The 15,821-nt window shown below is 32.8% G+C and overlaps 1 protein-coding gene across 8 annotated transcripts in view; it reads left to right on the top strand.

Moving 5' to 3' along the window:
• Positions 1-14,132, top strand: part of LOC105212094 (serine-rich adhesin for platelets) — a 202,764-nt gene extending 188,632 nt beyond the window's left edge. For 6 of the 8 annotated variants that reach the window (XM_054227864.1, XM_054227867.1, XM_054227865.1 and 3 more), the window contains 3 exons: positions 338-648; positions 7,044-7,265; positions 9,389-14,132. In XM_054227864.1, coding sequence (XP_054083839.1) covers positions 338-648; positions 7,044-7,265; positions 9,389-10,863 — 2,008 coding nt within the window. In that variant the 3' untranslated portion in view covers positions 10,864-14,132. Of the gene's footprint in view, positions 1-337; positions 649-7,043; positions 7,276-9,388 lie in introns of all 8 variants that reach the window. The other 2 variants (XM_054227869.1, XM_054227868.1) reach the window with 2 other exon arrangements.
• Positions 14,133-15,821: the final 1,689 nt, after the last annotated feature.

Here is a 15,821-nt window from a genome sequence, read left to right as displayed (position 1 = left end):
TTTTCTAGCACCAAAAGAAAGAAAAACCTTGCATCAAATAAATAAAAAATCTTCCAAAACCATAATCCTCAACTTCTAACACATTTTCCTCTGTGTACTCACTTAACAAACGGCAGCATGGCAACCCTGCACTACTAAATATTAATAAAATTCGAAGTAAAAGTGCTAACCACACCTAAATACCAACACTAATGCAACGTTAACAGTTATGAAATAAAAATTAACAAAAAAAATTAAACCAATAATTGCTTACTTATATAATTATTAAAATTGAAAATATTTACTAATAAAAATTTAAATTTTTTTCTCTACTCTCTTCCCTCCGCAATTTACACAGAAAATGTTGGCTTGAATCCTCATTTGTTGGCATACGACCATTGGACTCACCGCAAACACCGGTTATTGAGAATACAACAACAGCATTTAGTAGCGCTACGAATACCAATAATAATACAGCAACCAATAACAGCATCAGCAGTCAATATAATAATTATAATTACAATTACAATTACAATACAAGTAATTCATCATCAAATACATTAACGGCAATAACAACACCAAATAGTGTTGGTGGCATTGGCATCACCACAGCGATAACAACAAATCCACATGTGTTACGCATGAACGGTCTGAGTATCGTTGGCGGTGGTGAGTCCACAATTATGATTTAGGCAAATTCAATAATTATGTTGTTTTGATTTGATATGTGAGCGAGCATATGCATATGCATATGGTAAATATACATATATACAGTTGTCGTAAGTCACACACACACCCAAAAGGCAGCCAACTTTTTTGCAACTCCAAGCCACATGCACACACACATCATTTAAGCTAACTTTGCTTATTAAAAAAAATCGAAAATTATTCTGTAGTGGAAGCGCAAGAAAACGTTTAGCGTGCAAAAGCGAGTTCTTTTTGTAGTTGTTTAGCCATGTAGTTGTCACACACATACACACATACATACATATATATTTAAATGTATACAATTTAGTGCATTTCATTACAAAACATATAGAGATTGTTAATTTGTAGTGCTGCAGCGAAAAAAAAATAAAATTTTTTTTTTAATTTTAATTAAATTAAAATTAATTAAAATTATGTCGTCTGCAATTAGCATGTAAAAATTTAATTTTTACATTTTTAAGTGCACACAAGTAGTTTTCGTTAAAAAAAAAAATGTTTGTTCCAAAATGGCTTTGAGGCATCTTCGTCTAAGCTACAGATGCTAGAATTAAATGCAAGAAGAAAAACGAACACATTAGCATTCTTACAGTTAGTTTGCACTAAATTTTTATTTCGTTTATGTTGTTTTTAAAACACACACACATACACACCCATATACATATATACATTAACATTTATATTTATATAACTTTATACATATACAAAATGTATTTAAAAATGTATTCTCGATTGTATTTATATGCGTATAAGTTTACCTTAATTTCGCTTTAATGTAGAAAAACAAAAACAAAAAGGAAAAAAATAATAACAATTCAAAAACAAATGTTGCAATATTATGTTTTAAAAACTATATACATACATACACATACGTACATACATATTTATAAATTCGATAAATTAAAAAAACAAAATTTGAGAAAAAAAAAATATTTTGGAAAAAAAAATTTCAAAATTTCTATTTATAAATTCGATAAATTAAAAAACAAATTTTGGGAAAAAAAAAAATTTTTTAAAATTTTGAAAAAAAAAAACAATTTTGAAAAAAAAATATTTTAAAAATCAAAATTTCAAAATTTTATTTCTCAAATTTTTGAAAAATTAAAAAAATTAAACGAAAAATTATAAAAACTCATTACAACCATTTGTTTATGCTCAAAATAGCTACATCTAAAATATTTTCATTTAATTAACTTTAATTTCGTTGGAAATTTTAATTTGTAATTGTATGTACTGTTAAAACTGTTCATAGTTAATTAATATACATTTACTTTGTATTAAATTTTAGTTTTAACATTTATGATTTGTTTCAATTTCTTTAGTTTTTAAGTTTCGACAAAATGACAATTAAACTGCATACATACATAATTAATAAATATATATTTTAAACATTTTATTTTATTTGTAAAACATAACATATGAAATGAAATAAAAACATATTTACGTCCGAAAACAGAACGTCTCAATCATTTGACAATGCGCATAAAAAACATAATAATTACAAACAGTAGTTAACAATAAACAGTTAGGTGCTGAAATACACTAGACTAGTTGTCAATTTCCGTAAAGTAACAGAAAATATGGCATCAGCGGCTGAAAGTATGCAACGACTGTTTCGAAAATTTTGAAATATAAATCAATTTTAAAATAAGGGAATTTGATAATGTAGTTAGTTACTGAAATCCACTAGAAGAAATGCTAATTTTCGAAAATTAACACAAAAAAATTGTTTCAATGCCTAAAAGTATGTTTCGAAATTTAGAAATATTATCATTAAATCATTATTGAATTTTGTTGGCAAGTTTGAGTATTGTGATGAACTAGTGATTTAATAGTCGTAATGTGAGTGTTTCCAAGTTCAAAACAAAGAGTTTTTCTTGTTCATCAAAGAATTACCAGAAAGCTACTAAAATATTAGGTCTACAACTTTGCTTCCGCCTTTTTTTGTAAATTTAAGTTTTTTTGTATAAAAACGGTTACAAAAGTCGATGAGCCTCAGCCGCACTTTTCTTGGAATTAAAAAAGGAAAGCAAAATTTTCCGCAAATGTCGAGAATTCGGCTCAAAAAGTGACATTTTCAGTTGAGTATAAGTTTGGGATGCAAACCGATCTCTACAAATATTTTGTTGGGTTAATGTTGACACAAATGTCCAAGATCGACATAAAAAAAAAAATCGATTTATTCGACCAGTGCTTGACCCTAGAGGCATCTATTGGAAAACGGCGGAAGCAAAGTTGTAGATCAATATTATATTTAAAAATTAATTAAACACAGATTGGTCACTAAGAGCTTTCACCTATAGTCTATAGGTTAAGTATTGATAACCGATTTTCATTTTTATATAAATGTTCATCTCAATCACCCATTGGACTCAACAGTATTTGCTTGTTAATTTTTCGAAAATATTCAAAATTGAGATAAGAAAAATTAAATTAAGAATTCGCTTAAAAATTTCTGCTTTTTTGCAACAACAAATAAATCAGCCTAACCTCAAAATCTACAACATTAAAAATACTAAATTCTAAATTATTGAAAAAAAAAGTAAACGAATTCAATGAATTTTCTATTTTGGCTACGTTTTAAAATAGCATAAATTCAATGTTCGAAAATATTATTAAAAACAAGTAAAAAATTTCAGAAATAAAATAGAAATTTATAATAGATAGTTCAACCACAACCGACAACTACTAAACCTAACCTAAGAGATATGTCACTTGAGATTCATCAAACATATACGCACTACTTTGTCACTAACTCCATTCAAAACTATGAATTTTTGCTTTTATACTAGTGAGCACTTTTAACATCAAAATCATACTCATGCTCAACCAATGAACTCACATTATTAAAGGAATGCATCGAGATAAATACTTTCAAAGCTACTATATGTATATAAAAATACACAACCTAATAGCACATATATCGCATAATAAGGCAAGCAGCAGGTCATTCAATTTCAGACACATTCATTTGATATTAATTTTCTGTTAAATAATTATTTCACAAATTTAAATTTTCTAGCGCTCAAACATTGAAAAAACATTAAACACATGTATGCAACAACTGCAATTGTACATAAAAACGGACGATATATTATTTATTATTAATTTTTATAATTAAATTCAATTTAAATTTACTTTAATTAAAAAAATATGCATTTTAAATGTTTTATATAAATATAAAAATTGATATAAAAATATACAAAAAAAAAATAAAAAAATTTAATTATTTTTTCCATAAAATAATAAAAAAAAGATATTATTTTTTAATAAAAAAATAATACAAAAAAAGTAAAATAAAAATATTGTAAAAACATAATTTTAATTTTAAAAATTTTAATTTTACTAATAATAAATATATCAATTAATTTTCTTGCATACATACGAACAAATATCATATTTATGTTTTTCATTTGTAATTAATGCATAACTGTTAATATACATACACATATAATTTTTTTTTAATTTATGTGTTTTTAACTTTATTTTGTTCACAAATCTAAAATAAAACATAAATAATATTAATTATATTTTCATAAATAACAACACATTTATACATACATACATACATATATACATTTATAGTGTTTTTAAAACATAAAATAAAATTGTAGATTTCATAAATAATTTAGATTTTAACGCATTTACATATAAACGTTAATCGATATAAATAAATAAAAGTGTTTACATATAAAACATATATTATACATGTTTGTATGCCAATTATTTGTTTTAAACAAAAGTTGATTTCTTTTAATTGGATTTTCATTGGTTTGTAATATATTTTTTCTTTTTATATTTAAATCCCAATTTATTGTAATTTTTAGTAGTCATTTTAGCATTTTATTTCACGTTTAGTATTATTTTTTGTCTTCCTCATTTACAAACTTCCTGTGATCAGCAGTCCAGGTTCTTTATTGTCAAGTCTTTGAGTTTCTTAGAGGACTTATTCAAATGACATAATATCAGACATTTGCCTATAATGCTTTTATTCATCCTCCGTATACTGGTGGCACTCAGTATGGTGCGTCAGTTCAATATGCGAAATAAATTAGAAATGTAAGTCTAATTTGGAATAAAAATTTCAACATAACCTAACTTATGATTTTTGGACAATTTGTGAACTAGCTCGAGGTTAGCTATTTTATAACCTTTTCGCACAGAATCAAATTGATCAATTAACCAGCTATTGCCCGATTAAAGCTTTAATTTAGATCGATTTACCATACAAAACAAAAATCAAATTTGTCTACATTAATTTTTAATCGAATAGAAATTGAGTAGAAAATGTGATGCAACTCTGGGGGTTGTTGTCCACGTTGTAAACTTGGCTGTGATAAACTAGCAATCAGCTGATGAAACTTAGCCACTTCTTATGAACAACAAAACAAAAGCCTATAACAGCTGATCGTTAATCGAGTAGACAGTATGGCGGTGCGAAAGGTAAAAACTGGGTTTCCATTTATCTTATCTTATTGTACTAAATTAATTTGGCTGTGCGAAAAGGCTATTAGCTAATTGTCTTAAGAATTTCCCTTTGAATAGACACAATATATACTTTGTGGTTGAATGAAGCTAAACTGATCGGTGGCAGTTAAAAAATGTATCGCGGATTTAGACTAAATTGTCAGTTAGTGTCGAAATAAAAACAGCTACAGGTATAACTACTATGAGAAGAATGAGTTTTAACTGAAATAGATCGGACGTATATCATATATAAGACAGTATGACCTGTCAAATAAAATAACATCATCCATTGGAAAAAATGTAAAATCACTGGATAATATGAAGAAAATATTTTCAAAATGAAGCTATCAATCACGGAATTTCATTACTCTCAAATGAAGTAATTACGCACGAAAACATATATTTTCAAAACACAGGGATTGATACAAATATTTTTAGACTTCCCGATAGAATCACATAAAAAACCTTTTTTTATTATATTACAATTGTAACTAGTATATAATGATTAAATAGTAACAACAATTCAATTCTAATAAGTTGAAAATAATAATTAAAAGCTAAATGTTAGAGAAATTCATTTGCTTCTACAGTTCCTTCCTAAGTCTGAAGGCTTCTTACGTTTCAGTCGGTTTTCTCGTTCAGCAGTTTCGATGAGTCTGGATGCCTCTTCATTTACATGCTGTCTAAGTCTCATTTCGTGAGTCTGTGCAAGTTTGGTTATTTCGTTTAATACTGAATTCACACCAAGATCACGGTGAAGGTCAACAGATCTAATATACCAAGGAGCATTAACTAGAAGTATAGTACCTTATTTTGGAAGCGCTGAATACAGTTTTGACTTGAGCAACACCATAGTTGAGCTCCATAGGTCCCAATTGCTTTTGCAAATTTTAAATTTTAACCTAAAACTCATTTCTACGAGGTCTCAATGAGGTCTTTAGACAAAGGAAATTATTATTTTTTAATTTTTTAATGTTTTCTATTGTAAACTCAGATTAATTAAAATATATTTTATACTTATTTTGAGCATTTGAGTATCCTACAATTAGAGATTGTGTTTTACATGACATTAACAACATCTTTTTAGATTTTAATATTAAGATATTAGTCATCAAACAACAGACACTATATACAAATTATAGAAAACTTAATTTCAACTCACTTTTCTATTATAAATAGTCCAACACATAATCTAGCAGTAGTTTTTACAACTTAATTGCAACTTAAAAATCTTTCTTTGCTACCTTCCTTCAAAACACCCTTTCCACGCTCCGAACTTTGTACTACCACCTACTAAACGCTTCCTCTCTTCCTCACGTATATACTTGCGATTAAAGTTCGATAAATCTAAAAATGTAAATTTTGAAATTTGCTTCGTTTCTCTAAACTCGTACTAAATCATAAGTTAATTGAGTAATGGGTCAGACTTAGCACTCATACGTAGCCGTCATTATTTAGAATTATTACAACTCAGGATTATTGACATATTTTATATAAATTTCGCAACATTTATGGTTGGCAGTAGATTTATTTTAATTAGTATTTATTAAGTATTGATTTTCTAGGCTAAAAGAAAAAGTGTTTTACAAAAACAATTTCAATATATATGCGTTTTATATTCTCGTTTCTTTTTTCTTGTTTTTTACCACACCAACATTACTAATGCTAACTAAACTGAAAATCCAACAAAAAAATATTTGCAATCCATCATCAAACAATGGCGCTCAACTAATGTGTGTTGTTGCATAATATATATTGACAAAACCCTAACAACGCTCCCGTATACTCCCACCTTTTCATCCGTAAATTTACAAAAAAAAAAATACAATAAAATACACGCTTGAAAAAATCAATGATCGTCATCAAAACCAAAAAAAAAATCTGAAATTTAGCGCCAGAACGCTCGTTGAGCACCGCATCGCTAGAAGATGTCTTAGCCTCACTATTAGGACTGCCATCGTCGTCAGCGTCGTCCAGTGGTGGAGTGCAGGGCGTGAACGTGGGCGCTGGTGCGGGTGCGGGTGCAGCTCTTGGCGCTAGCGTCGGCGTCGGCGTCAACGTCAACGCGGGGCCATCCGCCACAAGTGATCCATACGCTAGGTCCACGACGACAGGTATGAACCTGTAAGTTTTCTTCCATCACAAAAATATACTCGTACATACAAACATACATATGTATCTACTACATACTCGTAATTCGTAATCGTTATCGTATTCGTATATATACTGTATAGACATTTAAGCGAAACGTCATCATCATTGCGGTACATAATCGTACAAATTGATATGTCATAGTACATAGAGTTGCGAATTTAAATTATTAAAAAAAGTACAAGTCTTTATAGATAAATTTTTAAAGTTTTATTATATACCTACTCGTATAATTATTATTTTCGATTTGTTATTGTTATGTTGCGTTATATGTATATAATTTTATAAGACAGTAACGTATTTTTTGGTATTGAAAAATATTTCTAAATCATAAAAAAGTGTATATTTTTAAAAATTATTATTCTTTTTGACTTGTAAATTATATTATAAATGTTTTAGGTCTAGATTATTAAACGATAACATGCAGTTGATACTAAATACTTTAAAAGATGTAAATATATAATTAGAAGGATTCGAATGAAAATAATTATAATAATGGAAGCCTTCGTTAATAAAAAAAAGAAGACTATGAAGTCACTTTTTGAAAAATAAAAAGATGTGTCCCAATTTTTGATTAAGTTTGATTTTATATTAGGTTTAATACATTTCAATAAATCGTTTTATTGATTTTTTTTTTTAATTTTCACACATTATTTTCTATACTTATGTCGGGAAATCCTACCTATGACCTGATGCTTTAAAAAGCAAATTAGTATATCAAATAGTAATTCACTAATCTTCCAAATTATATTGCCGCATCAGTTAGACAATACAACTAAGATCCGTGGTGTGTTCAAAAAATAATGGGAATTGCAAAATTATAAATTTCACGGGTAAAATTTTGGCAATCGCAGAAAGAACCTTAGGCTATACCAAAAATCAGAATTTAAGAAGTGTTTCGATTATTGAAAGAAGCCCTGGCATAATATGGAAATAGCCCCTATTTTAAAGGCGACAACACACCTCGTATAGAGGGAAACAGGACCCTAGACCCAGCTGAAGATTGAGCTAACCAAGATTTAAGAAAATAATTTCACTTGTATTTTTCCAAATTTTGTTGGCTTATGAGGAATAAGGAAATCTGAATTTCTATAATAGAACAAAGTCTATTAACATTTTCATGACATTTTTGAGCAATAATTTGTAAAAAATAAAGGGTGATCCATTTCGAGGTTCCCTACATTAAAAAAACACAGAAAATTAATATTATTATTCGGAAGAACATGCTTTGGCATTTATTTTTTAAGAATTATCTTTTTCAAATGTTGGCCGCGGCTACGTCTCAGATGGTCCATCCGTTGAGTCCAATTTTCGATGACTCGTTCGAGCATTTCGACTGTTACACGCGTGATGTTTTGCTCCAAGGTCTGAATCGATGCATAGACTTTAGACTTTACATATCCCCATAGGAAAAAGTCTAACGGTGTGATATCACATATAACGGTACCTCTACTTGGATCACCCGAAATTGATTTTCCTCTCCATTAAAATTTTTTCACCAAAACACCAATTTGAAGTTAAGGACGAATTTGTAGTTATGCTCTTTTCTAGGTTATTATTTTGGTCAATTTAACAGATAGTTAATTCAAAAGTAGATATTTATCTTCCATGGTGAAGCGCACACTTAGGAAATTAAAAGAACTAAAGTTATAATTAAAAATATATATAAATCAACTTAATTATTGAATAAAGATTAAGCATATTTTGTGATATAAAAAGTCAACTGAGTCTCGCAAAAAATCGTTTCTTTCAAAATATTTACTCCCCGGGAGGCATATATGATCTATACTTGAATAATTTACAATATTTTTTCAATGAAAATCGCGAGCGTTGTCAAGCAAGTAGTACGATTGATCCCTCCAAGCATGCTCAACTCATTCCTACGCGTTAAAAAAAAAAAACATAAACTCCTCTGAACTTGTGCTTATGAAAACTTTTGATTTGACACTTTCGTTGGGAATGCCTAGACGTTTGTACTGCATTAGAAGTTACTCAGTTACTTAGCGAATGTTTGCGATGTTTAAAGCAATCAACCAAACCACTCAAATTATTCCCTCAACTCAGCACATTCTCTTCTCGTTCACAGGCGATTCAGCTAGTCAGTCCCTGGTAACATTCCGTCATATGCCGCAGCAGCAGCAACAACAAACACAAAATCCCCAATCCCAGACGCAGCTGCAACAATCCCAACAACAACAACTACTACTAGTACAACTACAAGCCGAACAGCAGCGTTTACGCCGACGCAGTGAGGGCGATGCACCGCAACAACAAAAACAACAACAATTGCAACAACAACAAAATGCCAAAACCAACACGTCAACCAGCAACAGCATCGGCGCAACGACGCACAGCAACGTCGGCCGCTTGCAAGACACCAGCACCAACAACCACTCGCCCGCCGGCGTTGGAGGTGGCAGCGGCAGCGGCGGTATCGTCAGCACCGGGAACGCCACATTGTCGACGCGCCGTGTCTCGCTCGGCGACAGTTCCGAGTCCAATAACAAGACCACATCCGAGCTGCAGATCAAGTGCCGCAACACCAAGTGCGATCGTAGCGCCACACCCGCAGACGCCAAAAAGTATTACAAGTCATGCCACAATTGTACCCATCTATATTGTTCGCGTGAATGTCGGCGCGCCCACTGGGAGAAGCACCGCAAGGCATGTCTACACTCACGCGCGTCGAATTTGTGCCGCCAAGTGTTAGCCACATGTAAGGATGATGTCGATTCGCAGCGCCATCTCAGTTTGTTGGCGCGAAAGGGCTTCCTGTCGCAGGGACGCGGCGTTGTGCGGGTGCTCTTCCGTTCCGCCGAGGCGGCTGAGAGTTTCATCAAGCACGGCTTTCAGTGTATGGGCGAGGCGTCCTATGTGCGTTGGCCCGATCTGATGCCCGCCGAAATGGGTCTCGAGCTGTACTCGGAACTGCTTAAGCTGAGCACCGAATACAAGCCGGACTCCAAGATGCTCATCTACGTGGCCATATGTGTGGTCAGCGAAGCGCCGGGCATGGGACAGGCGCCAGTACGCTGGGAACGCCAGCTGGTCTCGCGTTGTGCCAAACTGAAACTCTGCAAGAGCATCCTAGCCGAATTGGAGCAACAACAACTGGCCCTACAACTGCAGCAACAAACGCAGCCACCATTGACAGTCGTGGCAGTGCCGGAACCCACCACCGAGATACTCATACTCACATTCAATCCCACTTTACGTTCGAATAACGGACAAGGCGAACTCATACTCTCAAATATATTGGATATCTTATCAAGGCGTGGTGTGCTCTTACGCAAACATTATCCCGAAATCTATCAACGTCTGCAAACCTTCACCGATGGCCAAACGGACAAATTCAATCCTGTAACTCTGCATCCGCGCGACTCACAAACCGGCAAAAGCTTCGTCTGCATCATCATGCCAGTGCATACGTCCGACAGTGATGTCATCAAGCTGCCGTCGGCATCGGATGGCGGCAATCGTGTGACCACCATCGACGTGGGCTCACCGGCTGCATTGGCACAATTGGATGACGACGAGCTGCTCACACGCTCTACAAGTTGATTCATAAAAAGCAACGGCCGTGTTGGCATCAAGAAACGTTCATCGTCGACGGGCTCTACTGGGTCGACGGCGTCGGATCTGTTATTAATGTCTGCAACGGCGGATGGTGCCGCCGGCTCGCTAACGCTGGAAAGTACACGCATGTAGAGGGTGTGCCGCTTGCTTCGGGGTCGTATCGGATATGGGAATGCAGCTTATGTAGTTTTTAAGACAGTTATATTATACAGCTATACATACTAATATACATAAACAAGCATATATAGTCTTATAATCAATCTCTCTTATAGCCTGATTAACGAACAAAAGAAGCTTCCTCCTCTCTTAGCGACATTTAAAGGAGCGCATACCGACAACTCGTATTTAGACACCGCACACACTGCATACTACAACATAACTATGAACTTTATACATGCATAGCCAAGTCTTTAAAAGTAATCAGGAAATCTTCCACATTTCGCTCATATCATGCTAATTCTCGGAAATCGACTAATATTTATGCATAAACATACATACATACAAGTACAATACTACTTCTTCATATTCGTATTTAGCTAGATAATATTTATTTTATGTGCTTTCTTAGTGTTAAAATTAGCTATTTAAGTCAAGACGTCATTCGTGATTATGAGATAATACAAAAATTTGAAATGTGAGCAAGCGAATATTAAGAAATTATAGCATTAAGTGGATGAAAAATGGGTGGAGGAGTTACAAAAGCATACAGTTAAATACCGTTAGACATTTTTTAAACTGGGCTGTTGTATTTAGATTGCCGGTTGTCCCAAAAATTAACGATATTCAAGAGACGCGCATATTTAAAAGAGAGTTATAGAAGTTTAATCTCGACTCATACCATTTTAAACCTTACTTAACAAACCGTTTTCAATTATGGATCTTAAGCTAGCCGAATAAATTCGAGGCCTTCCAAGCACAATGTGGTGTGAACACTTCAATTGTTCCTTGTGTCTCGTAAATCTTTTCGAAAACCCGACATCCCATACGACCTATTACCGAGAATTGAAACTATGTTCATGAAACTGAGTAAACTCAGTTTTTCGCGTTTTAGGCACAATCTCAAAGGTACTCCTTGTGGTATCCAAAAACTTTAAAATGTTTGAAGTGAACTATCACAAACGATCTTTAATTTCTAATAGGAAGGACCGTCTCGACAGTAAAACTGGTGTTTCAGACGAGTTTAAGAAGTTATTTTGCCAGAACAACAAGATGATCAATAAACTCGAGTTTGTGGCGCATTGTGAACTTAGGTTAGGTTAGATCAAGGGGAAGATCTTCAGAACTGCAGACAGTCTCGCTTAGACTCTCCTTTGGGATACCCCTATCGGTTCACTAAAACCTTATAAATCGACAAAACGTTTGGACACTATTATAAAGTTCTTAAGTTGACTAATCTCGATTCAAGTCACTTTACTGAGTTCGCCGAAGGCAACTAGCGTCTGGTTTAAACCTAACATCACCGCATGTGTGCCTATTGGACAATTGACCAGTAAGAAGCACTCCAATGATTGCGGAGGGATGAATTTGCTGTAATACAAATTTCCCACTTTTCCAATTCGAGAGAGATTCTCCAACAGCCAATAGTCATGATATTTTAATCAATTATATAAATGCTGTATAATTGTCATTAAAGTATTTTACCAATATTATTTGAGGGTTCAATGGATTACTTTTATTTTAACTTACGGAAATATTTTAGGTAATTTATGAAATTGAACTATTTAAACGAGTTTCAAGTATACGAAGGAAACAACTTAGAAAAGGTTACAGTTAAGACTGTCAAGCGCCAAAACACAAAACGTTCCAACATTTTCCAAGTACCTATATCTAATCGTATCTCAAGAAAATCCTTGAATATATGAATTACTTAAATACCCCGTTGTATCTACAAAGATCGAAGCAAATTTCCAGCATCTGTTTCTAAATTAGATGCAAGTAATACAAATGGTAACCAAAGTAACATATCTTTCGGAGAACATTTCAATTTACGGTTACCAAAAGCTATATAGGTTAGGAAACAATAAGGAACCTATACCTTTAAGACGTTATCAATTCATAATGAGACCATTAACAGAAATTAGACCGTAGTCGTTGATTGAGACCTATAAAACATCTCTACAGAAAACTAAAAGAGTCTACAAAGATATTGAATCGAAGTTGCCTAAGTACGGGCGATTCAATAAAAGATTACAGTAAAGATTCAGTAAGATTACTTCAATGTTTCAAATTTGTCTGAACAAATCAAACCAGGACTTCTCATAAATAACTTCAGTGGAGAATGATTTTAATCTCCACACCGATTTTTCAGAGATATAAAGCAACTTTTTTTGGTACATAAAAGAACTTCCCCTAAAAGATTTCGAACGGTTACTTGTTGAATTAAAACCTTAGAAGTATTGAAATGTGTATCTTGAAAATCATCAAGCAATTCGCTTAAGCAATATTATAAAAATCGGAATTAAGGAATAAAAATTATAAAGCCAAAATTTTCAGGGGTTCGCAAACAATAAATGATCTTGCAGCTTCCAATGAAGACAAAGTTATGTAGAACTAGCCGAAGGATAAGGACAACTGCGCTGTATTTGAAAATGGCTGACAAAATATTTATAGAAATTGTTTAATCAAAAATTGAGTACTTGAGAAATTCAATTAGAAATGAAATTAAGTACGCATTAGTTGGGACAAGAGAAGAAAGCAACCAATAAAAATTAAAGACGACTCTTTAGACGCGATAGAATTTCAAAAAAATGCATAGCGTAAATTAAGAAGCAAAACCGTTATAAACAGAGACTTAGCATGTAAATGAAAAATGCATTCTAACATTTCGACGCTTAAGCAGCCGAGACGGAAGTAAACATTGGGATGGACATATTTCTATGTTGCGTTGCAATTAAAACGCCTTGCTTTAACTAAACTCATACTCATATGCTTTCACATTACGACTAACTAATGAATAAGCTGACATTTAAACTAGTAATTAATTAATAAAACAAAAAAAACAACAAGTGAAGACATTTAAAGTAATTTTAAGCAGCTAATGGCCTTATTTCGTGAATTCGTTTCAGTCACACACACACACAAACAAACACACAGCCACACATACATACATACATACATACATTGACATTGAACAAAATGAAACTGTAACAAAATTTATTCCTAATTAGTGAAAATTTTTTAAATTTATTAAATTTATTTACTTAAGTATTTACATTTTAAGCTAACAACAAAAACAAAAATAAAAATAAAGAAAACTTTTAAAGTTTATTAAGCGTAACTATTGTCATTTAGCACTAATTTTGTTTTTTGTGGAGTAGCTAATACAAACTAAGTGTGCTGGTTGAATACCTAAATATTTTCCAATAACAAAATTAATAATTATCAAGCTGACATTATTATTATAATAATTAAACAACTAAATTTGTAAGTAAATTATTTAATAAATTATGCCAAAAAAGTGCAAATTTCGCAATCATTTTCAACTCGGAGTTGCCGCAAGAAATGTAAGTAAAATGAAAATAAATCGCTCAGCTAATCAAAAAAGTAAACAAAAATATCACGTGACCTTGATATGACATCACGTGATATAGGCGAGGTTATTTACTTGTAAACAAAAATATCACGTGACTTTGGTTTGACATCACGTGATCAGGTTGGGGTCATTGACCTGTAAACAAAAATATGATGTGACTTTGCTTGGACATCACGTGATCAGAGCGAGGTCATTGACCTGTAAACAAAAATATCACGTGACTTTGCTTGGACATCACGTGATCACAGCGAGGTCATTGACCTGTAAATAAAAATATCACGTGATCTTGATGTGATATCACGTGATCAGGTTGGGGTAAAAAAAATATCACGTGTTCTTGATGTGACATCACGTGATCTGTAAACAAAAATATCATGTGATCTTGAACTGACATCACGTGATCAGGGTGGGGTCATTGACCTCTTCCAAAAAAGTAAACAAAAATATCACGTGACCTTGATAGGACATCACGTGATCAGGTTAGGGTCATTGACTACATCCAAAAAAGAAAAAAATATCACGTGACCTTGATGTGACATCACGTGATCTGGGCGAGGACATTAACCCGTAAATAAAAATATCATGTGATCTTCAACTGATCTTCAACTGTAACATCACGTGATCCTGTAAACAAAAATATCATGTGATCTTGAACTGACATCACGTGATCAGGGTGGGGTCATTGACCTCCCAAAAATGTAAACAAAAATATCACGTGACCTTGAACTGACATCACGTGATTAGGGTGGGGTCATTGACCTCCTCCATAAATTTAAACAAAAATATCACGTGACCTTTATTTGACATCACGTGATCAGGGTGGGGTCATTGACCTCCCAAAAATTTAAATAAAAATATCACCTGACCTTTATTTGACATCACGTGATCAGGGTGTGGTCATTGACCTCCTCCAAAAATTTAAACAAAAATATCACGTGACCTTGAACTGACATCACGTGATTAGGGTGGGGTCATTGACCTCCTCCATAAATTTAAACAAAAATATCACGTGACCTTTATTTGACATCATGTGATCAGGGTTTGGTCATTGACCTCAAACAAAATTGTAAACAAAAATATCACGTGACCTTGAACTGACATCACGTGATTAGGGTGGGGTCATTGACCTCCTCCATAAATTTAAACAAAAACATCACGTGACCTTTGTTTGACATCACGTGATCAGGGTTTGGTCATTGACCTCAAACAAAATTGTAAACAAAAATATCACGTGACCTTGTTTCGCCATCACGTGATTTAGGTGGTGATAAATGATTGTGGTCACGTGACATTTTTGTTGATTTTCATTAGATTAGTGACCTCGTGCTTGTTGCGAGTTGTCAAGGGGGTCACGGGAGAACAAGCTAGGGGTTGTGTGTTGTGAAGTTAGGGTTCAAGTACGATCTAGAAA

The sequence above is a fragment of the Zeugodacus cucurbitae genome, chromosome 3 (genome assembly GCF_028554725.1).
Source record: "Zeugodacus cucurbitae isolate PBARC_wt_2022May chromosome 3, idZeuCucr1.2, whole genome shotgun sequence".
In the NCBI taxonomy this organism is placed as follows: domain Eukaryota; kingdom Metazoa; phylum Arthropoda; class Insecta; order Diptera; family Tephritidae; genus Zeugodacus; species Zeugodacus cucurbitae.
This window is presented reverse-complemented; position numbering and strand designations above follow the sequence as displayed.